The sequence below is a fragment of the Raphanus sativus genome, chromosome 4 (genome assembly GCF_000801105.2).
Source record: "Raphanus sativus cultivar WK10039 chromosome 4, ASM80110v3, whole genome shotgun sequence".
NCBI lineage: Eukaryota > Viridiplantae > Streptophyta > Magnoliopsida > Brassicales > Brassicaceae > Raphanus > Raphanus sativus.
In genome coordinates, this window is record NC_079514.1 from 37,430,837 (window position 1) to 37,452,622 (window position 21,786).

The window sequence follows — 21,786 nt, forward strand, 5'->3', positions numbered from 1 at the left end:
TTCATGTATGCTCGGTTAGCTTACCATAAATAAGCCCTGGTGTTTTATATTGGGTTCTTGCACGTGGCGCGGTTATGCCCATGCCCAACTGAAAAAACTGTTTAAACACACAAAAGTTGATTTAGCTAGAGAATATGCATCACCATTACACAATTGATGGTGGAGACGTTTCTAATGGCATGAGTTTTTTACAAGGACATTGTTCAAGGTTACTTAACTGCCTCTGAGTTTTATCATTTGTATGTCAGGGCTATCATTTCATCCATAATTCGTAGACACTGGCATGAATGATCTTGCCGTTTAATGAAGGAAATAGACTAATCAAGAATCTCTTAAAAGCGAGCGAGAGAAGTTTCACATAACGTATACCATTCGTTTCATCTAGGCTGATATTCTGGGATCCGGTTAGTTATTTAATTCATCTCATTTCAGTATATGCTTTATGTAGCACATTTTATCTCCTCACCGAAACTTACCCAATAACCAAAATAGATTTTTATTATATATAATAATAATAATTAGGGAAGTCATTAACCAAACCAGATGACACCATAGCAGTTGTGATGTTATAGCAGAGGATTTTAAGAAACCAAAGAAAAATAAAACAAGATACAGTAGTTGAGATGAACTTTATGTCTGGTTGAAACTTGGTAGGAACCATAGAGATCTTGCGAGTTGTCGGTAGGAGGAACAATCAAACTTGTGCAGCGGCTCCATCTCCTTTGTCTCGAAATTGAAGAGACAAATTTGAGTAGTGTTCTTTTCATGACAAGTAGTCTTGTAGTAGATGGAATTTCTCTTAAAACCACCACCCACAATGTCATCTTCATTAGCGAGCACAGTGATGCCTAGATCAAAAAGCATTGCCTCGTTGCCCAGAGAATCAACTTGTTCACAGTGGCGAATCTATGAAGGCCAATGGGGTGTCACCTGACACCCCTTAAATATAGTTAAATATCATTTTGTTCATTGAAACAATAAGAATTCACTGGCTCTCTTGGTAAAGTGCAGCACCTGACCCCCCTAAACCACAGTTCGATCCCCCATTGTGACACCCATTATGTTTTTCCTTTTTATGTTATATAGTTTGACCCAGGTTTAATTTGTTCCTGGATCCGCCACTGCTTGTTCATACTGGTTAAACAAACCTGATGAATAAACCTTGAAGACGCGGAAGGACCAGAGAGAAGTGAAAAGTGTTGCCCATTTTTCAACATAGAGGACATCTCCTGTTACTGTGACTACGAGTTTTGCACTGGTAATCCTCCATGAATTTCCTGTTGGATCAAGCGAAGAGATGTTGCCTGGAGCACCACCACACTGAAAGGTCTCTCGCGGAATCTCACCGGAGAAGTCGAATATTTTGATGAGGAATATCCCGTGGTGGTCGTTTAGGAGGTAGTAAAGCTTTTGATATTTGTAAACCATGTGAGAACAAGCATAGATTACGGGAATTTGAATCTGATTCCAGAACGTATCTCCTTTCTTGGAATAAGCTACACACCATTGGCCAAATCCCCACAAAACTAGGTATTCTTTGGTGTGTTGGTCAATCCAAAACACAGGTGATTCTATATTAATATCTTTGCAATTCCTTTTGCGATGACCATTCGAAATACAAAACAAACCTTTTCCTTTTAAGGTGGTTCGCTCCAGCTTTGTCGTTCCAAGTTGCGACTCCACCGGAGGTAAATCAATCCTCTCATGGGTAAATATATTCAAAAGGTAGAGATTGTACCAATAATCGACCATAAAGAGCCAATGACCATATGTTGCTAAGCAACAACTGTTTGCGAATTCAACATCCTCATCTCGGATTTTGTAAAGCTTGTCCTTTTCCCCGGGATTGAACAGCTTGCACCAATGGTTGTTGATCTTGTCGTCTTCGTCGGGCAAGAGAATCAGCCAAGGGATCTGCTTTTTCGCCACACATCGTTTCCCAGCAGAGTACCAAGACGAACATACGGATTCAGCTCGTCGGGAATCAGCAAAGTCAAGGCGTTCCAACACTGAATTTATGAGATCTTCAGGAAGCTCGGACCAGGATGATTTGGATTTATCTCCTCCTCGTCTCTGTAACTTGTGAGAATTAGGTTTATGCAGCTTCTTCATCGAGAATGAGATTGCGAGCGATACCCTGAAAAATCCCCGACTGTTTTTGTAGGGATTGTTGTTACAATAGATTCTGTTTAAAATGGGTTCGAGCCCATTACCCTAAGCCGTAGATGTTAGATGTGCAGACAAGTAATTTTAATTTCAATGTTATTTTATCTATTCTATTAATTCTTCAACATGTCCAATTGATATGAAGTTATGTTCAATTTAAAAAAAAATTGCATTAAAATATAACTGAAAATATAACTACATAAAGTAAACTATAATTGCATCTAAAATATAACTTCTCCACCATTCCATAAGTATAACCACTAAAAGTCTACTCCACGTTCCTAATTTAAATGTATACCAATATAACAAAAAAATGTCGACTACTATATTACGTCCGAGAACTAAAATGTATTAATATTCGTGTGTTGACAAAACAAAACGCACATGTACATATACGTATATAAATAACATTGGTGTATTTAATTTAGCTAAATTGTTAATTAATTCCTTGATTCAAGTCTAAGTAAGGATATTATTTATTTAATAGATGTTCGTTCCAATTAAAACACAAAATAATAGGATAGATTTGTATATATTTTATGTTTAATATTTAGAAAATATTTAATTTTAATTTCTATATTTTGATTTTCATTTGACATATAAAATATCAAACATAGTTTATATTATTTAAATATTTTTTTAACAAATTAAGATTTATGATATCTAACAAAATATTAAGATTTAAAAATTCAAAAATATTTATTTATGTAATGTGAATAATAAAATTAAACTTCAAATCTAAAGTAAACCAAAAAATAAAATACTATTAACAGATTGTCGATAACAAAACTCAAAAATCTAACTCGACATATTTAATATATTTATCAAAAATTATATTAAATTAATATTAATTCTAATATAATTATACACTGAAACAAAAACTAAATCTCTCTTACTAATCATTTACAATAAAAATATTATACACAAATATCATTACAATAAAAACCACAAATATGATTAAAACACACAAATATAAAAATTAAGTTAAAAAATAAAATAAAAAATATACCCGCTCTTTGAAGGGCGGGTCAAAATCTAGTTTCTTATTTAATACTTACTCACCTAAACAGTTTTATATCACTCCAAGTTATTTAATTCTGTCCACTTTCTTTTATATAGAAACAATTACATCTAAAGTCACTTTTCTAGTTTAATATTACACAATAAGTCACTTTATACTACTCAGACACTTTCTCCAACCAAATTGTCTTTCTTTCTCATGTTTCTGGTTTGATTGTAACAAGCTAATGAAACACAAACATTTTTCTAATACTTTCTCTCTCCAATTTCTCTAGTCTGCATCAATAATTAACACCATTAAATTACGTTAAATTGATTAATTAACTCTCAAAACAAATATTTTGAATTCATACCTCTCTTTCTTTCTTCTTTCTCTCAATCTAAAAGCTTAAAGTTGTGACCTTTATTTAAATTTGTTAATGAGATTCAGTATCTGTTTTACGTTTACAATTCCGATGAGTTTCAAAGCAATTCAAGTAAAGTAATTAACCGGTGTTCCACTCACCTCGTCGCGGCAGAAGTAGCAGTTCACCGTGGATTTTTCTACATCCGATTTTACATTAGATCCACCGCTGGCACATGAACCACCACACCCACCACCACCGCCAATGATAACTCCACCACCAATACTACCTGATCTATATCCTAAACTTATCCCAACCCAAACCACAAGACAATAGATTCTGTTTAAAATGGGTTCGAGCCCATTACCCTAAGCCGTAGAGGTGTCAAGCGGGCCTAAGATCCGCTGGTCTGGCCCAAAGAGTATTATGACGGACACATAAATATTAGGTCCTTTAAAAGGTGAGTTTCACGGTCCATGCGAATTTCAGCCTTTTCTGTTGAGAATTATCATAATGTATCAATTTCTAAAATATAATATATATTTCTTAAGTAATACATTATAACTATTTTTATTTGTTTCTTGCACAGACAAACCAGCTCCATACTTTTCCGTTTTGGATTGATAAAGACTGCTGCATGTGGATCTCCAAGGCCTTGACAAATTTATTCTGTTTTACGTGTAAAATATTCTACAATTTATACTATTTTTATTTAAATATTTTTTTGGGGTTTTTGTAGCAAAAAAAGAAATTGTCTTTTTTTTTGATGGAATATCAAATTTATTGATCAAAATAAAAACTTTTACAAGCTTATTTATGTACTGCTATCTTTAAAAAATCAAAGAATAAAAGAAATTGTTTGGGTTGCTTTGTACACATGGCATATACAAAAAGATTTTGACGCAGTTTTTTTTAACTGGTATTTTTTTAATCTGGTTGAATTTAAGAGAGCCGTAAACCTAAAAATTAACTCCTTTTCCGGAATATTCAAATGAGTCGTAAAACATGGATTCATATCCACGTTATGTGAAGAGAATAATGTGATTTAATTTCGCATACCAATAAGATCGAACCAGAAATTTGTTAACGTCCCATGCTGCCCATCGCCACTTGACCAACAGTGTTGACTACGGAGCTTTGATTTTTTGGACTTGGACGTCTCAGCAGAATCCTCAACAACCCGAACATTAACTTTGCGTTTCGCTTTCTTAACCACTCTAGAAGGAGGCACCATAGAAGCAGCAGAGCCTTGAATCCCGCCTACAAACATAAGACGTATAAATTCGGTTCCCTCCTCTATGAGCTGCATCATGGCTTCCACACGGGGGTCACTAACCTCATCAGTCCAGCTACAATCACCAACCTCAACATCTGCCAAAGGAATGATTGGGAGGACCTCGACCTAAAATTGAAACAGGGAGATGTTAGATGTGCAGACAAGTAATTACCTGTATAAGAATGAAGTTAGATATATATAAAAGAAAGTGGACAGAATTAAATAACTTGGAGTGATATAAAACTGTTCAGGTAAGTAAGTATTAAATAAGAAATAAAATAACATTGAAATTAAAATTCACGTACCCCTTCTTCCGCATCTAGCTCCCATATTTTATCCAATTTGAAAGACACAACCGAGATATCTTCTTCCTCACCAGATTCTGAATCAGTCTTGTCACCCGTAGCCAAACGCAAAGCAGGTACAGCCTCACTGAATATAAGCAGCAGTGCATGAATGAAGCCTTGGATAGCGACGGTTGCTTGAGCTAATTGATTGGGAGACCTTGTCTTAATGCATTGCATTGTCATATCAAAGCTGTACCTACCCCAAGGGTAACTCAAAAAAACATCCAAATCACGAATCAGTTCAACATGTTGCTTCGGAATCTTCTTATGAAAAGATCGACGGCACAGAAGACCATCAACAAAAAACAAGCATGCATATTTGATTTGCTGCTCCTCAGTTAAAGACTTCGGCCTCCGGAGTTTAGCCAGCAAAATCTCCTCAGTGACAGACTCTTCACCCCCAAAAAAGAGTAAACCAGTAGGGGGTAACACCGGGTGGGCACTTCAACAGAGCCGGGTCAATGGGAGGCAGAGGGCTGCAGTTAAGGCCGGTGACCAAACCAAACTCTCGGATGGAAACCTAATCGGTTTACCAGAAAAAACACACCAAATTTCATGCCGCTTAACAACGTCTAGCTGCCGTGTGAGTAGGAAATGAGCCAACTTCCCGGAGAAAACAGGTTTCGAGTAGATGTCTAGTAGCTTTCCAAAACACGGCAGGATGTGTTCAAGCTCTGACGGTTGAAGGGCTTTAAGAACGGCTCTAATGGTGTTCAATTTGAAGTACTGGTTAACTCTATCTCCAGCCGGCTCACACCCATCAGCAAATAGACAATCAGCAAATAGACGCGACGGTAGTTCGATTTTTGTCCATCTTCCTGGATGAAAAAGCTATTTCGATCAGATCTACTTGACATTAAAACGACATGCAATGATTAGTTTCCGAAATTATAGAAAATAGATGTTCATAGGTAAAACCGAACAAGAATTTGAAGATCTATTTCAATTGTTTTGGAGATCGAAAAAGCTGAAACCAAACTCTTCAATTTTTGGGGAGAATTTGAAACAGAAGGGAACTAATGAGATAACAAGATTTGACGGACTCAAATAAGATCTGGGAGAAAACTCATCGTCACTACAGTAAAAGAAAAAGGGAGGAAGACGGCTCCGATTATGGCGAGAAAACCGGTGAGTTGTTCCACCGAGAAAGAGTAAATACAGACTGTCGGGGAAAGAGAAACAAGTATGATGGTGAACAAAATATCTTGATAAAATGTACAGTTGAAAGGGAGAAGCGTGAGATGGGAGGAGAGGAAATTGATGGCGCTAAGGTTTAGAGAAGAAGCAAGCGGGAGAGTGAAGGGTTGGACATAAAAGATATTTAGTCCTCTTTTTAAATTAATTTAGAGATTAAAAAAAAATGAACAGTAGTCAACGAGCGAAGAGAGATGCGCGGGAGGGCAGCCTGGTCTGTTTACGGGGGAGGGCAGCCTGGCCTGATGAGGTTAGTGACCCCTGTGTGGAAGCCATGATGCAGCTCATAGAGGAGGGAACCGAATTTATACGTCTTATGTTTGTAGGCGGGATTCAAGGCTCTGCTGCTTCTATGGTGCCTCCTTCTAGAGTGGTTAAGAAAGCGAAACGCAAAGTTAATGTTCGGGTTGTTGAGGATTCTGCTGAGACGTCCAAGTCCAAAAAATCAAAGCTCCGGTTTGGAAGAATTACAGGCGGCTGTGTCCTCGCAAATCAAAGCTGGTTTGGAAGAAGGCCAGGCGGTGGTGTATGCCAGCGTCAGTGTTGATATGAAGGCGATGCAGTCGTGGTTGGAGAGCAATATAAGGGACACTGTCACCCAAGCCGTGGTTGAGTACATGATGAGTAAAGACACTCTCGGCGACGTCGTTAAAGACATTGACGGTTACGCCAACAGTGTTGACAAAAGCGGTGGTCACACGCCTCCAGCTGTACATGTTGTGATCAACAATGGAAAGGAGGTAGGCTTTTAATTTGCATCTAGTTTCTCATGTTTTTGCACCTCCCTGACATTTAAAATTTTCTAGCTGGAACTCTCCCAAGTGCAAAGTGAACATGAAAGTCGTTCTAATTCATTTGAACCAGTCTCGGTTAGTCATTTTCATTTACCAAAAACGATCCCAAAGATTCATTATTGTTAACTTCTAACCAGAGATGTTCCAATGCGAAGGGTGGTGTGGTTGTCGAGGAGGAGGTTGCCGCTCCTGTGCGGGAGAAACCACCTAGTGCTGTCTATTCTACTACTGTGAAGTTTAAGAAGCTAATTTCAAAGATTGATGCGGACACGTAAGTAATCCAACTTTCCATAAACTCCATCCACGCCTTTTCTTAAATGTCTATTTTCATCCATGGATCTGTATCTAGCAATATTCCACTTTATATATCTATATAATGCCTTTATCTCTACTACAAACTAGGCTGGTCGATTTCAGTAATGGGTTGGTCCTGAAGGGAAATGAGCTACTCGCCATACCCTCCATTATCCCCCCGGCTAATCCGCAGGTTTGTATTTCCCTTCTGTTATGACTCAAAGTTGTTTCTTATTTCTGATTTTTGAGTTTTTTTTAGGTCATGGACTCATGTGTGAGTGTGAGTGTCATTAGGGAGTCTTTTTTCAAAAACATCAACCCAGCCAACGACCCTAGGGCGGAAATGTTACCTTGCAGGTTTTATGGAGCATTTGCAGCTGAATACTCAAAGTTCAAGAAGTGTAGGCGTCAAGAAGGATTCACATTTAATTTAGATCTTGTTAATTCTGTCACCGTGAGGTGCAATGAGCTGGGGAATGAATGGTTGAAGGATATTGACTACTTGTATTCTCCGTTTAACATTGATAAGAATCGGTGGGTTGGGTTGGTTGTGGATTTGCGCTTGCACACACTCACGGTTTTTTTACTGCACTGCTTCTGCTCGTCGTGCCTCAAGGCTAAAGCCCCAGCTTCAATTTATATGTGAGATGTTCCCATACTTTGTCCGATATGTGGGTCGCAACGACCTTATGACCAATTTTTTGCTCGAGTCTTTATCATTCATCAGGAACACCCATGTCACCCAAGTATCTGTCCGTGCCAACACCGGTATCCTTTCCCTTCTTTTCTTGGAAGCACATCATGTTGGGGGTTCGGAGGAGGTTCGCCTTGTCAATGATGTTGGTATCCGGCAGCGAGCTGAGCAGCTGGCGGTGGACATGTATGAGCACTGTCATGGCGAGCTTGTAGACGACTAAGTTTCTAGATACGGATCCATGGATGAAAATAGACTTTAGTTTTCGGGCCCTTTGTGGATGTTTACGAAAACTTATCGCGTGTAACTTTAACTTTTCTTTACTACTTTTGTTCGTCATTTCACTCTAATTCGCTACTTTTCAAATTATATGCTTTTGTTTTCTTCATGTTCTCTATTTTTTTTTGCTTCATGTTTTAAGTTGTTTGTTTTCCGTTATATCTATATATGGAGGTCTACCCATTTAACAAGTTTCAAGGCTTTATATGCCTAACAAACAAATACAGCTGCACAACCATACACCCGCTGGCCGCTGGTAAACCATAGCCAATCATACCAGCGGTCAAACACATACGGCCAAACACATAGAGCTTTGAAAGTCTAACAAATATAGCTCCTTACACAATATAACCAAACAACATAAAACTCAGGAAAAACTCAGTACGTAGACAGTTACATATATATGTAGAGGTCTAAAATAGATTTAGGTTGCCTTCTCCCTTTTTTTTTTTGGTCAAATGGTTGCCTTCTCCCTTACCTGATGTCCTCTTACTTTAAACCACTGAATTTTTTCTTTTTAAATTTCATAAAATCCCTAATTCAATAAATCCTGCTAACTATGTCATCTCGTACATGGCGTGAGTCACTACATAATTGTTAATAAAGTAGAACCTTCTTTGGGATAGTTGAAACCATGTTCGTATGTTGAGAGTCTGAAATCATGTTTATATAAAAATCTATTTTATTAAAACAAATATATAATTTATTGATAAATGTTATGTCAGTTTAATTATGTATAATTATAAAAAAATATAAAAAATTAAAATTTTCAAAAAAATTAAAACAAAAAAGAATTCAGAAAAAAAAAAAGAAAATACAACGCGCCGCCGTTCTAAGTTTCCACATTCTGACAACGTGTCGTTTTAACTTAACCACAGATCCAAAACGCGAGGTTCCTCTACGGAAAAGCAAAGTCTCTCTCTGGAGTCCAAAAGCCAGAGTTTCGAGATTCATTGACCCAATCTAACAGAGAAAAAGAAGCCATGTCAGAGACCGAAGCAATCGACTGGGAGTCCGATGACTCAGAAGAAGATATTGGGAGATCTAGAAGATCGACCCAAATCCAAGATAAAGATATATGTCAATATATTAGAATAGGATACTTATTATTATCTATAATGTAATATTTCATATTAGCTTAGGAATTGGGTTTAGTTCTCTATATAAGCATATCTATATTGTAATATATTGGGGATGAGAGTCAATATACTTCTTCCAATTCTAAACTCTCATCAATCTATTATGGTATCAGAGCAGAAAGATCTTTAAAAAAAAAAAAAAAAAAAAAATTCTCTCTTCTCTTCTACAAGTTGTTCGTCTATCATGATCGTGTATTATTCACATCATGCCTTTTGTTTCCATTGACGACAACAAGCAGTCGCTTCCGCACTACTATATTACGCAAGTTGCAGCTGGAAAAGCCAGTGTTGCTTTCTCTTCGAGTTACTACGTCTACTGTTGCGCTTCATTAAGCCGCCACCACTACTACTTCTACTACAGCCGCTTCATCAAGCCGCCACCACTACTACTTCTACTACAGCCGCTTCATCAAGCAGCGTTCAAGTTCTACTTCTACTCAAGCAATCGAGCTTCATCAAGCCGTCAGCTTCTTTTAAAAAAAAAATCCGTGTTTGTTTCATTCACGACAACACGGCCGTCACTTCCGCACTATTTTACAACTACAAATAGTTGTTGCTTACTTTTCAAGTAACCACTTCTAATGGCGCTTTAACAGGCCACAACTACTACTACTACCACCAAACAAACCGCTGCAAATTCAACGCATCAGACTGTTTGTGGTGCACCTGTTTGTGCATGGTTTATTACGTAGCCTTCCATCATAACTAATAATCATGAGCTCATGATGGTATAAAGGTGCACGTACTTCAACTACTACTACTACTCAAGCTAAGTATTTGGTGACCCCAAAACAAGCGATTTCTTCCTCTACATTAACTACTCTTAAGAAGAGTTCGATGTTGCAAATCCAGAGCCGTTCAATAGAATTACTTCTCCTACCATATTTTGAAGATTTGTCCAATCTCATATGTGTTACCACATATGAGCTTGCGGGAGGGTATTGGGAGATCTAGAAGATCGACCCAAATCCAAGATAAAGATATATGTCAATATATTAGAATAGGATACTTATTATTATCTATAATGTAATATTTCATATTAGCTTAGGAATTGGGTTTAGTTCTCTATATAAGCATATCTATATTGTAATATATTGGGGATGAGAGTCAATATACTTCTTCCAATTCTAAACTCTCATCAATCTATTAGAAGAAGAAGAAGAAGAGTATACCTCGCCGTCGCAACCACCCTCTTCGGCGAATTTCGATAAAGATCGACACTTGGTGTATTTGCAGATGATGTACGAGTTGCTTCCGTACCATTACCAATCGCAGGAGATCAATCGACTCACCCTCGCTCACTTCATAATCTCCGGACTTCACTTTCTCGGCGCAACAGACCGTGTTCGTCTCTCTCTCTCTCTCTCTCTCTCTGTTTTTCAGTTTCAGTTATGCTCTGTAATAAATGGTTAACTAGATCTGCATTAACTTGGCCCCAACTCCAGCTAGTGTACTTTCAACCCCCTGCTAAAATGGAGTCCACACCAGTCATTGTTGCTTCAACTCCTGCTCTGCTCTTCACTGCAGCTCCCCTGCAGAAAAGAAGTGGCGGGCGATACAAGTCCAGATGATGTTTCTAAGAGCTTGTACCGGAATGGGTATCTGAGAAAAAGATCATCAAGTGGAGATTTTACTAGTATGGTGAGTCTTTTAGCATTCATATGCACATTGCTAAACAGTTAAATACTTGTTTCGATTGTTTATTTTAAACATGTTTTACATGCAGCATAAACAAATTGGCATCTCCACGAACGATCTGATCGTAACTAGAAGAAAAGAACAAGAAATTTTCTTCAAAGTTTAAAACTCTACTGCATGTGTTTCCTTTGGATTCACTAATCTTTTTTCCTGTAGGTTTGGTATGTATGTAACGGAGTGGTACCGTAATTAATTATATCAAATCTTTTAAGCCATCTCCGAGTACACACCATTTTATAAGAACAATTTCTCCAGTCAACCCTCTATTTCCAATGTTCAAATTTGGTGAGTCATAGCTATAAAGACGAAACAAAAAGTTCATCAGTTAATTACAAAACATAAAATATAAGCTATCTTCACTATTAACAACTAGACGCCGGTCATCTTTATTGACTATCCTCATCTTATTCGTTACAAAGCTCCACTTTACTTTGTCCAATGCCATCACTACTTACACATGATTAACATTTTACAATTAATTTTACCAAGAAAAACATTATACAATTAATAATCTATCATATATATTAAATAAGTGAAATACAAACAAAACATGAGATTAGAAAAGAGAGTGATACTAATAATACATACGAAATAAATGGAGGATGTCACTTGGAAAACTAAGTTTCAAAGTTTGAGGGTCAATGAGCCCCCGAGGCCCCAAATCAAACAAATGTCAGAAGAAGAAAGGAGGAGAAAAAGAAATGGAACTTGTATAGAGAAAGAGAGAGATTGAGTGAGATTTCTTTTTTCTTTATAAGGACAATAATCATTAGATTCCTTAGATCTTGTATGGACCACAACTAGTTCCATAATGCATTCATAAGTCTTATTGTTTTCTTATTTTTCTCTTTGAATGAGCCTTTCTCGAATAAGTAATAAACTAATAGTAAAAATATTTTATGTCAGGAAAAAAGAAAAGAAATAGAGACCTTTGCCACTTTGTTAAGCAATATCTGGCTCAGTTCCCTTTTTGGTGAGACTTCAAAACCCTAAGTTTCGATTCCATTTGCCTCTATTTGTAAGATTCGTTTATTTTCTTTCTGGTACAAAGAACATGAACACGTTCATTTCTCTTTGCTTTTGTGGAGACCTTTTACCATAAATTACTGCAGAGATTTTAAGTTTTATTTTCTGGAAACGATAATATATAATTAGGAATTAGATCTATCCACTGAAACTTGATATTCAAAAACCATATCAGCCAACTTTTTACAAAAATAAAAATTGATCGTTTTATATATTAAGAAAAAGTAATACATGACTTTGCTTACATTACGACGTCATCACATTTAGATTAATCGTCGAAGACATTCTTCGTCAAAACATTCTTTTATAATTCGTATAATGGTTTCTATGTCTAACGAACTTGTATTAACTGCTAGTCTGCTAATCTAGAACTAGTTGTTAATCGATATTAATACGAAGTTATCCAATATTCCTTTTCATTTTGTAAGAAATTCGGTCCCGTGTGTTTTTGTAGACCAAGGCCAATGTATAAGTTAATCTATGCCAAAATAGATATATTTTCTAATAAAATTCAACAGTTTAAAGTAATAACGACTTGGAAACGTTGGATCATGAAAACAAACATTAAAATGAACATTTGACCAGATGGGAACTTGCATGGCTTATCGATTACGGACCAACTCATCATCAAATGGCGTTGTCCAATGTCCATTAAACATTATTATCAAAAAAAATATTTTGCTTTATAAGATAATTGAAACAATTTATACACAGGCATGCTTGATCTAATTAATGCCAACTTTCAGAGACATATAAAATCAATTAATACAGTTTTCGGTGGAATGTAAATTGTCCCAACAAAAGTGCACCTAGATCTTTTTTAATTCATAGGCTATCTGTTATTCTGGATTATACAAGCTCAAAGTCAGAAATGAAATATTTTGTTAAAAATCAGATGAGTATTTGTTCTTACGTAAAAACACACACACATAACTTTTTTACAAAAAAAAAAAAAACACACACACACACACATAAATTCAACAAAGCTAGTTTAAACTCATCTGAACGAACAAAGTCGGTTTATCACCCAGACGAATAATCACTTTTCACTACTATTAAACAATCAGTTTTTCTTAGTTGATTTGAGATGTAAAAATTAAGTACTGGCTTAAGAAAATGATTAGTAACGCTGTAACGTAACGGAAGGTGACGACGTCATGAATATGAGTACTCCATGAATATTATGGCGAATTATTTTCGAACAATCTTTAGCAATATTATGGCGAATTAGGGACTACTTGATTTAAATGTAGTGGGTATGGGTGCGAAAGTTTTCAAAATGCGATCTGAAATATTGTAAAAAATATTCATGATCTTTTCTGAATGCTAACAATTGTATTACTCACAAACATTGCATTTACAAAGATAACAGAAAACCAATTAACCCTTTACTAGATATAACGATTGCATAATTATATTGTCAAAACATTAAAATAGATAATATATATATATATATTATATATATATATATATATATATATAATATATATATGTGTGTGTGTGTGTGTGTGTGTGTGTGTGTGTGTGTGTGTGTGTGTGATAGAACTAGTGATGCCATTTTTTATAAAAAATTTACACTTGACATATAACTGACTACAAGTAAATAAAATGTGAAAATAATGATTAAAAATGATGGATAATATATAAATGTGTGTGCTCGAATGAATTTGAGGTAAAGGAGTAAAAGATAAAAATGATGGGAAGGGGGAAAGGGATGTTGAGTTGGTGCGATGCATTAGAACACATTGATGGAAACATGTCATGAGAGCATATAATAAGAGCCCCTCTAGATAAACTATAATGAGCAATCATAGGAGAACATCATCATTTTAATTTTCAAGTGGAACTCAAAATCAGATTATAATTACATTTCAGAATACTCTCAACGCTTGGATTCTTAATGAACATTGGAATGGTCGACAAAACAACACTTGCAAATTGCCAATATACAAAGTTTTTTTTATCACTTTTTATTTTGATAAACACATCAAGATTTTCTTCATAAACGACCTTGCACTAGACATTGTTTCAGGCGATCAATTCGAACCGTATAATCATTTTAGGGTTTAGGTTTAGGGTTTAGGGTTTAGGGTTTAGGGTTTAGGGTCCCAACCACATAAATAAACTATCCTAATTAGTCAGTCATAATGATCTGGCTGTGGGAATGTACGAAAGAGGTCCCAACCACATAAATAAACTATCCTAATTATGAAAAAAAATTGTTACAGCATGACACCCTTCTTGAAGGGACAAAAGTATAAAGAAAAAGCAAAGAAAGAATCAAGAATGGTTTTCTTGTTTATAGATGGAGACAACGACAGAGGAAGAAGGTCAAAGTGACTTCTCTCAGTCTTGTTGGTTGTTGTCAGAGACAAAGGCAAGGTCGAAGATCTTTTTATAGTCATCCACAAAGTGAACATCAAGCCCTTCTTTAACATTCTTTAATTAGGGTACGTGAATTTTAATTTCAATGTTATTTTATTTCTTATTTAATACTTACTTACCTGAACAGTTTTATATCACTCCAAGTTATTTAATTCTGTCCACTTTCTTTTATATATATCTAACTTCATTCTTATACAGGTAATTACTTGTCTGCACATCTAACATCTCCCTGTTTCAATTTTAGGTCGAGGTCCTCCCAATCATTCCTTTGGCAGATGTTGAGGTTGGTGATTGTAGCTGGACTGATGAGGTTAGTGACCCCCGTGTGGAAGCCATGATGCAGCTCATAGAGGAGGGAACCGAATTTATACGTCTTATGTTTGTAGGCGGGATTCAAGGCTCTGCTGCTTCTATGGTGCCTCCTTCTAGAGTGGTTAAGAAAGCGAAACGCAAAGTTAATGTTCGGGTTGTTGAGGATTCTGCTGAGACGTCCAAGTCCAAAAAATCAAAGCTCCGGTTTGGAAGAATTACAGGCGGCTGTGTCCTCGCAAATCAAAGCTGGTTTGGAAGAAGGCCAGGCGGTGGTGTATGCCAGCGTCAGTGTTGATATGAAGGCGATGCAGTCGTGGTTGGAGAGCAATATAAGGGACACTGTCACCCAAGCCGTGGTTGAGTACATGATGAGTAAAGACACTCTCGGCGACGTCGTTAAAGACATTGACGGTTACGCCAACAGTGTTGACAAAAGCGGTGGTCACACGCCTCCAGCTGTACATGTTGTGATCAACAATGGAAAGGAGGTAGGCTTTTAATTTGCATCTAGTTTCTCATGTTTTTGCACCTCCCTGACATTTAAAATTTTCTAGCTGGAACTCTCCCAAGTGCAAAGTGAACATGAAAGTCGTTCTAATTCATTTGAACCAGTCTCGGTTAGTCATTTTCATTTACCAAAAACGATCCCAAAGATTCATTATTGTTAACTTCTAACCAGAGATGTTCCAATGCGAAGGGTGGTGTGGTTGTCGAGGAGGAGGTTGCCGCTCCTGTGCGGGAGAAACCACCTAGTGCTGTCTATTCTACTACTGTGAAGTTTAAGAAGCTAATTTCAAAGATTGATGCGGACACGTAAGTAATCCAACTTTCCATAAACTCCATCCACGCCTTTTCTTAAATGTCTATTTTCATCCATGGATCTGTATCTAGCAATATTCCACTTTATATATCTATATAATGCCTTTATCTCTACTACAAACTAGGCTGGTCGATTTCAGTAATGGGTTGGTCCTGAAGGGAAATGAGCTACTCGCCATACCCTCCATTATCCCCCCGGCTAATCCGCAGGTTTGTATTTCCCTTCTGTTATGACTCAAAGTTGTTTCTTATTTCTGATTTTTGAGTTTTTTTTAGGTCATGGACTCATGTGTGAGTGTGAGTGTCATTAGGGAGTCTTTTTTCAAAAACATCAACCCAGCCAACGACCCTAGGGCGGAAATGTTACCTTGCAGGTTTTATGGAGCATTTGCAGCTGAATACTCAAAGTTCAAGAAGTGTAGGCGTCAAGAAGGATTCACATTTAATTTAGATCTTGTTAATTCTGTCACCGTGAGGTGCAATGAGCTGGGGAATGAATGGTTGAAGGATATTGACTACTTGTATTCTCCGTTTAACATTGATAAGAATCGGTGGGTTGGGTTGGTTGTGGATTTGCGCTTGCACACACTCACGGTTTTTTTACTGCACTGCTTCTGCTCGTCGTGCCTCAAGGCTAAAGCCCCAGCTTCAATTTATATGTGAGATGTTCCCATACTTTGTCCGATATGTGGGTCGCAACGACCTTATGACCAATTTTTTGCTCGAGTCTTTATCATTCATCAGGAACACCCATGTCACCCAAGTATCTGTCCGTGCCAACACCGGTATCCTTTCCCTTCTTTTCTTGGAAGCACATCATGTTGGGGGTTCGGAGGAGGTTCGCCTTGTCAATGATGTTGGTATCCGGCAGCGAGCTGAGCAGCTGGCGGTGGACATGTATGAGCACTGTCATGGCGAGCTTGTAGACGACTAAGTTTCTAGATACGGATCCATGGATGAAAATAGACTTTAGTTTTCGGGCCCTTTGTGGATGTTTACGAAAACTTATCGCGTGTAACTTTAACTTTTCTTTACTACTTTTGTTCGTCATTTCACTCTAATTCGCTACTTTTCAAATTATATGCTTTTGTTTTCTTCATGTTCTCTATTTTTTTTTGCTTCATGTTTTAAGTTGTTTGTTTTCCGTTATATCTATATATGGAGGTCTACCCATTTAACAAGTTTCAAGGCTTTATATGCCTAACAAACAAATACAGCTGCACAACCATACACCCGCTGGCCGCTGGTAAACCATAGCCAATCATACCAGCGGTCAAACACATACGGCCAAACACATAGAGCTTTGAAAGTCTAACAAATATAGCTCCTTACACAATATAACCAAACAACATAAAACTCAGGAAAAACTCAGTACGTAGACAGTTACATATATATGTAGAGGTCTAAAATAGATTTAGGTTGCCTTCTCCCTTTTTTTTTTTGGTCAAATGGTTGCCTTCTCCCTTACCTGATGTCCTCTTACTTTAAACCACTGAATTTTTTCTTTTTAAATTTCATAAAATCCCTAATTCAATAAATCCTGCTAACTATGTCATCTCGTACATGGCGTGAGTCACTACATAATTGTTAATAAAGTAGAACCTTCTTTGGGATAGTTGAAACCATGTTCGTATGTTGAGAGTCTGAAATCATGTTTATATAAAAATCTATTTTATTAAAACAAATATATAATTTATTGATAAATGTTATGTCAGTTTAATTATGTATAATTATAAAAAAATATAAAAAATTAAAATTTTCAAAAAAATTAAAACAAAAAAGAATTCAGAAAAAAAAAAAGAAAATACAACGCGCCGCCGTTCTAAGTTTCCACATTCTGACAACGTGTCGTTTTAACTTAACCACAGATCCAAAACGCGAGGTTCCTCTACGGAAAAGCAAAGTCTCTCTCTGGAGTCCAAAAGCCAGAGTTTCGAGATTCATTGACCCAATCTAACAGAGAAAAAGAAGCCATGTCAGAGACCGAAGCAATCGACTGGGAGTCCGATGACTCAGAAGAAGATATTGGGAGATCTAGAAGATCGACCCAAATCCAAGATAAAGATATATGTCAATATATTAGAATAGGATACTTATTATTATCTATAATGTAATATTTCATATTAGCTTAGGAATTGGGTTTAGTTCTCTATATAAGCATATCTATATTGTAATATATTGGGGATGAGAGTCAATATACTTCTTCCAATTCTAAACTCTCATCAATCTATTATGGTATCAGAGCAGAAAGATCTTTAAAAAAAAAAAAAAAAAAAAATTCTCTCTTCTCTTCTACAAGTTGTTCGTCTATCATGATCGTGTATTATTCACATCATGCCTTTTGTTTCCATTGACGACAACAAGCAGTCGCTTCCGCACTACTATATTACGCAAGTTGCAGCTGGAAAAGCCAGTGTTGCTTTCTCTTCGAGTTACTACGTCTACTGTTGCGCTTCATTAAGCCGCCACCACTACTACTTCTACTACAGCCGCTTCATCAAGCCGCCACCACTACTACTTCTACTACAGCCGCTTCATCAAGCAGCGTTCAAGTTCTACTTCTACTCAAGCAATCGAGCTTCATCAAGCCGTCAGCTTCTTTTAAAAAAAAAATCCGTGTTTGTTTCATTCACGACAACACGGCCGTCACTTCCGCACTATTTTACAACTACAAATAGTTGTTGCTTACTTTTCAAGTAACCACTTCTAATGGCGCTTTAACAGGCCACAACTACTACTACTACCACCAAACAAACCGCTGCAAATTCAACGCATCAGACTGTTTGTGGTGCACCTGTTTGTGCATGGTTTATTACGTAGCCTTCCATCATAACTAATAATCATGAGCTCATGATGGTATAAAGGTGCACGTACTTCAACTACTACTACTACTCAAGCTAAGTATTTGGTGACCCCAAAACAAGCGATTTCTTCCTCTACATTAACTACTCTTAAGAAGAGTTCGATGTTGCAAATCCAGAGCCGTTCAATAGAATTACTTCTCCTACCATATTTTGAAGATTTGTCCAATCTCATATGTGTTACCACATATGAGCTTGCGGGAGGGTATTGGGAGATCTAGAAGATCGACCCAAATCCAAGATAAAGATATATGTCAATATATTAGAATAGGATACTTATTATTATCTATAATGTAATATTTCATATTAGCTTAGGAATTGGGTTTAGTTCTCTATATAAGCATATCTATATTGTAATATATTGGGGATGAGAGTCAATATACTTCTTCCAATTCTAAACTCTCATCAATCTATTAGAAGAAGAAGAAGAAGAGTATACCTCGCCGTCGCAACCACCCTCTTCGGCGAATTTCGATAAAGATCGACACTTGGTGTATTTGCAGATGATGTACGAGTTGCTTCCGTACCATTACCAATCGCAGGAGATCAATCGACTCACCCTCGCTCACTTCATAATCTCCGGACTTCACTTTCTCGGCGCAACAGACCGTGTTCGTCTCTCTCTCTCTCTCTCTCTCTCTGTTTTTCAGTTTCAGTTATGCTCTGTAATAAATGGTTAACTAGATCTGCATTAACTTGGCCCCAACTCCAGCTAGTGTACTTTCAACCCCCTGCTAAAATGGAGTCCACACCAGTCATTGTTGCTTCAACTCCTGCTCTGCTCTTCACTGCAGCTCCCCTGCAGAAAAGAAGTGGCGGGCGATACAAGTCCAGATGATGTTTCTAAGAGCTTGTACCGGAATGGGTATCTGAGAAAAAGATCATCAAGTGGAGATTTTACTAGTATGGTGAGTCTTTTAGCATTCATATGCACATTGCTAAACAGTTAAATACTTGTTTCGATTGTTTATTTTAAACATGTTTTACATGCAGCATAAACAAATTGGCATCTCCACGAACGATCTGATCGTAACTAGAAGAAAAGAACAAGAAATTTTCTTCAAAGTTTAAAACTCTACTGCATGTGTTTCCTTTGGATTCACTAATCTTTTTTCCTGTAGGTTTGGTATGTATGTAACGGAGTGGTACCGTAATTAATTATATCAAATCTTTTAAGCCATCTCCGAGTACACACCATTTTATAAGAACAATTTCTCCAGTCAACCCTCTATTTCCAATGTTCAAATTTGGTGAGTCATAGCTATAAAGACGAAACAAAAAGTTCATCAGTTAATTACAAAACATAAAATATAAGCTATCTTCACTATTAACAACTAGACGCCGGTCATCTTTATTGACTATCCTCATCTTATTCGTTACAAAGCTCCACTTTACTTTGTCCAATGCCATCACTACTTACACATGATTAACATTTTACAATTAATTTTACCAAGAAAAACATTATACAATTAATAATCTATCATATATATTAAATAAGTGAAATACAAACAAAACATGAGATTAGAAAAGAGAGTGATACTAATAATACATACGAAATAAATGGAGGATGTCACTTGGAAAACTAAGTTTCAAAGTTTGAGGGTCAATGAGCCCCCGAGGCCCCAAATCAAACAAATGTCAGAAGAAGAAAGGAGGAGAAGAAGAAATGGAACTTGTATAGAGAAAGAGAGAGATTGAGTGAGATTTCTTTTTTCTTTATAAGGACAATAATCATTAGATTCCTTAGATCTTGTATGGACCACAACTAGTTCCATAATGCATTCATAAGTCTTATTGTTTTCTTATTTTTCTCTTTGAATGAGCCTTTCTCGAATAAGTAATAAACTAATAGTAAAAATATTTTATGTCAGGAAAAAAGAAAAGAAATAGAGACCTTTGCCACTTTGTTAAGCAATATCTGGCTCAGTTCCCTTTTTGGTGAGACTTCAAAACCCTAAGTTTCGATTCCATTTGCCTCTATTTGTAAGATTCGTTTATTTTCTTTCTGGTACAAAGAACATGAACACGTTCATTTCTCTTTGCTTTTGTGGAGACCTTTTACCATAAATTACTGCAGAGATTTTAAGTTTTATTTTCTGGAAACGATAATATATAATTAGGAATTAGATCTATCCACTGAAACTTGATATTCAAAAACCATATCAGCCAACTTTTTACAAAAATAAAAATTGATCGTTTTATATATTAAGAAAAAGTAATACATGACTTTGCTTACATTACGACGTCATCACATTTAGATTAATCGTCGAAGACATTCTTCGTCAAAACATTCTTTTATAATTCGTATAATGGTTTCTATGTCTAACGAACTTGTATTAACTGCTAGTCTGCTAATCTAGAACTAGTTGTTAATCGATATTAATACGAAGTTATCCAATATTCCTTTTCATTTTGTAAGAAATTCGGTCCCGTGTGTTTTTGTAGACCAAGGCCAATGTATAAGTTAATCTATGCCAAAATAGATATATTTTCTAATAAAATTCAACAGTTTAAAGTAATAACGACTTGGAAACGTTGGATCATGAAAACAAACATTAAAATGAACATTTGACCAGATGGGAACTTGCATGGCTTATCGATTACGGACCAACTCATCATCAAATGGCGTTGTCCAATGTCCATTAAACATTATTATCAAAAAAATATTTTGCTTTATAAGATAATTGAAACAATTTATACACAGGCATGCTTGATCTAATTAATGCCAACTTTCAGAGACATATAAAATCAATTAATACAGTTTTCGGTGGAATGTAAATTGTCCCAACAAAAGTGCACCTAGATCTTTTTTAATTCATAGGCTATCTGTTATTCTGGATTATACAAGCTCAAAGTCAGAAATGAAATATTTTGTTAAAAATCAGATGAGTATTTGTTCTTACGTAAAAACACACACACATAACTTTTTTACAAAAAAAAAAAAAAACACACACACACACACATAAATTCAACAAAGCTAGTTTAAACTCATCTGAACGAACAAAGTCGGTTTATCACCCAGACGAATAATCACTTTTCACTACTATTAAACAATCAGTTTTTCTTAGTTGATTTGAGATGTAAAAATTAAGTACTGGCTTAAAGAAAATGATTAGTAACGCTGTAACGTAACGGAAG

At 36.3% G+C, this 21,786-nt stretch overlaps 4 protein-coding genes across 8 annotated transcripts; 2 read left to right on the forward strand and 2 right to left on the reverse strand.

Moving 5' to 3' along the window:
• Positions 1 to 518: 518 nt before the first annotated feature.
• On the reverse strand, positions 519 to 3,847 carry LOC108831837 (probable F-box protein At4g22165). 2 transcript variants are annotated; one of them, XM_057006779.1, is made up of 3 exons: positions 3,692 to 3,847; positions 1,149 to 2,137; positions 519 to 824 (listed from the first exon to the last, which is right to left on the reverse strand). In XM_057006779.1, the coding sequence occupies exons 2-3, from the start codon at positions 2,110 to 2,112 to the stop codon at positions 631 to 633; spliced, it is 1,158 nt and encodes a 385-aa protein (XP_056862759.1). In that variant the 5' UTR covers positions 2,113 to 2,137; positions 3,692 to 3,847; the 3' UTR covers positions 519 to 630. The 2 variants fall into 2 exon arrangements, with proteins under 2 accessions (XP_056862759.1, XP_056862758.1); XM_057006778.1 differs by having other exon boundaries at positions 1,149 to 2,152.
• A 639-nt stretch (positions 3,848 to 4,486) lies between these two features.
• LOC108852003 (uncharacterized) lies at positions 4,487 to 6,472 on the reverse strand. Of its 3 annotated transcripts, none has more exons than XM_018625485.2 (3): positions 5,112 to 6,472; positions 4,867 to 4,932; positions 4,487 to 4,790 (listed from the first exon to the last, which is right to left on the reverse strand). In XM_018625485.2, exons 1-3 carry the CDS (start codon positions 5,334 to 5,336, stop codon positions 4,614 to 4,616), a joined length of 468 nt encoding a protein of 155 aa, XP_018480987.2. In that variant the 5' UTR covers positions 5,337 to 6,472; the 3' UTR covers positions 4,487 to 4,613. The 3 variants fall into 3 exon arrangements, with proteins under 3 accessions (XP_018480987.2, XP_056864431.1, XP_018480985.2); XM_057008451.1 differs by having other exon boundaries at positions 4,487 to 4,932; positions 5,112 to 5,971; positions 6,197 to 6,470; XM_018625483.2 differs by having other exon boundaries at positions 4,487 to 4,932; positions 5,112 to 5,971; positions 6,077 to 6,470.
• Positions 6,473 to 6,616: 144 nt separating this feature from the next.
• Positions 6,617 to 8,498, forward strand: LOC108853076 (uncharacterized). The gene is made up of 5 exons (XM_018626537.2): positions 6,617 to 7,087; positions 7,154 to 7,216; positions 7,297 to 7,412; positions 7,544 to 7,628; positions 7,695 to 8,498. Exons 1-5 carry the CDS (start codon positions 6,746 to 6,748, stop codon positions 8,079 to 8,081), a joined length of 993 nt encoding a protein of 330 aa, XP_018482039.2. The 5' UTR covers positions 6,617 to 6,745; the 3' UTR covers positions 8,082 to 8,498.
• Positions 8,499 to 14,725: 6,227 nt separating this feature from the next.
• On the forward strand, positions 14,726 to 16,867 carry LOC130510677 (uncharacterized). Of its 2 annotated transcripts, XM_057007227.1 has the most exons (6): positions 14,726 to 14,966; positions 15,043 to 15,456; positions 15,523 to 15,585; positions 15,666 to 15,781; positions 15,913 to 15,997; positions 16,064 to 16,867. In XM_057007227.1, the coding sequence occupies exons 2-6, from the start codon at positions 15,115 to 15,117 to the stop codon at positions 16,448 to 16,450; spliced, it is 993 nt and encodes a 330-aa protein (XP_056863207.1). In that variant the 5' UTR covers positions 14,726 to 14,966; positions 15,043 to 15,114; the 3' UTR covers positions 16,451 to 16,867. The 2 variants fall into 2 exon arrangements, with proteins under 2 accessions (XP_056863207.1, XP_056863206.1); XM_057007226.1 differs by having other exon boundaries at positions 14,726 to 15,456.
• Positions 16,868 to 21,786: the final 4,919 nt, after the last annotated feature.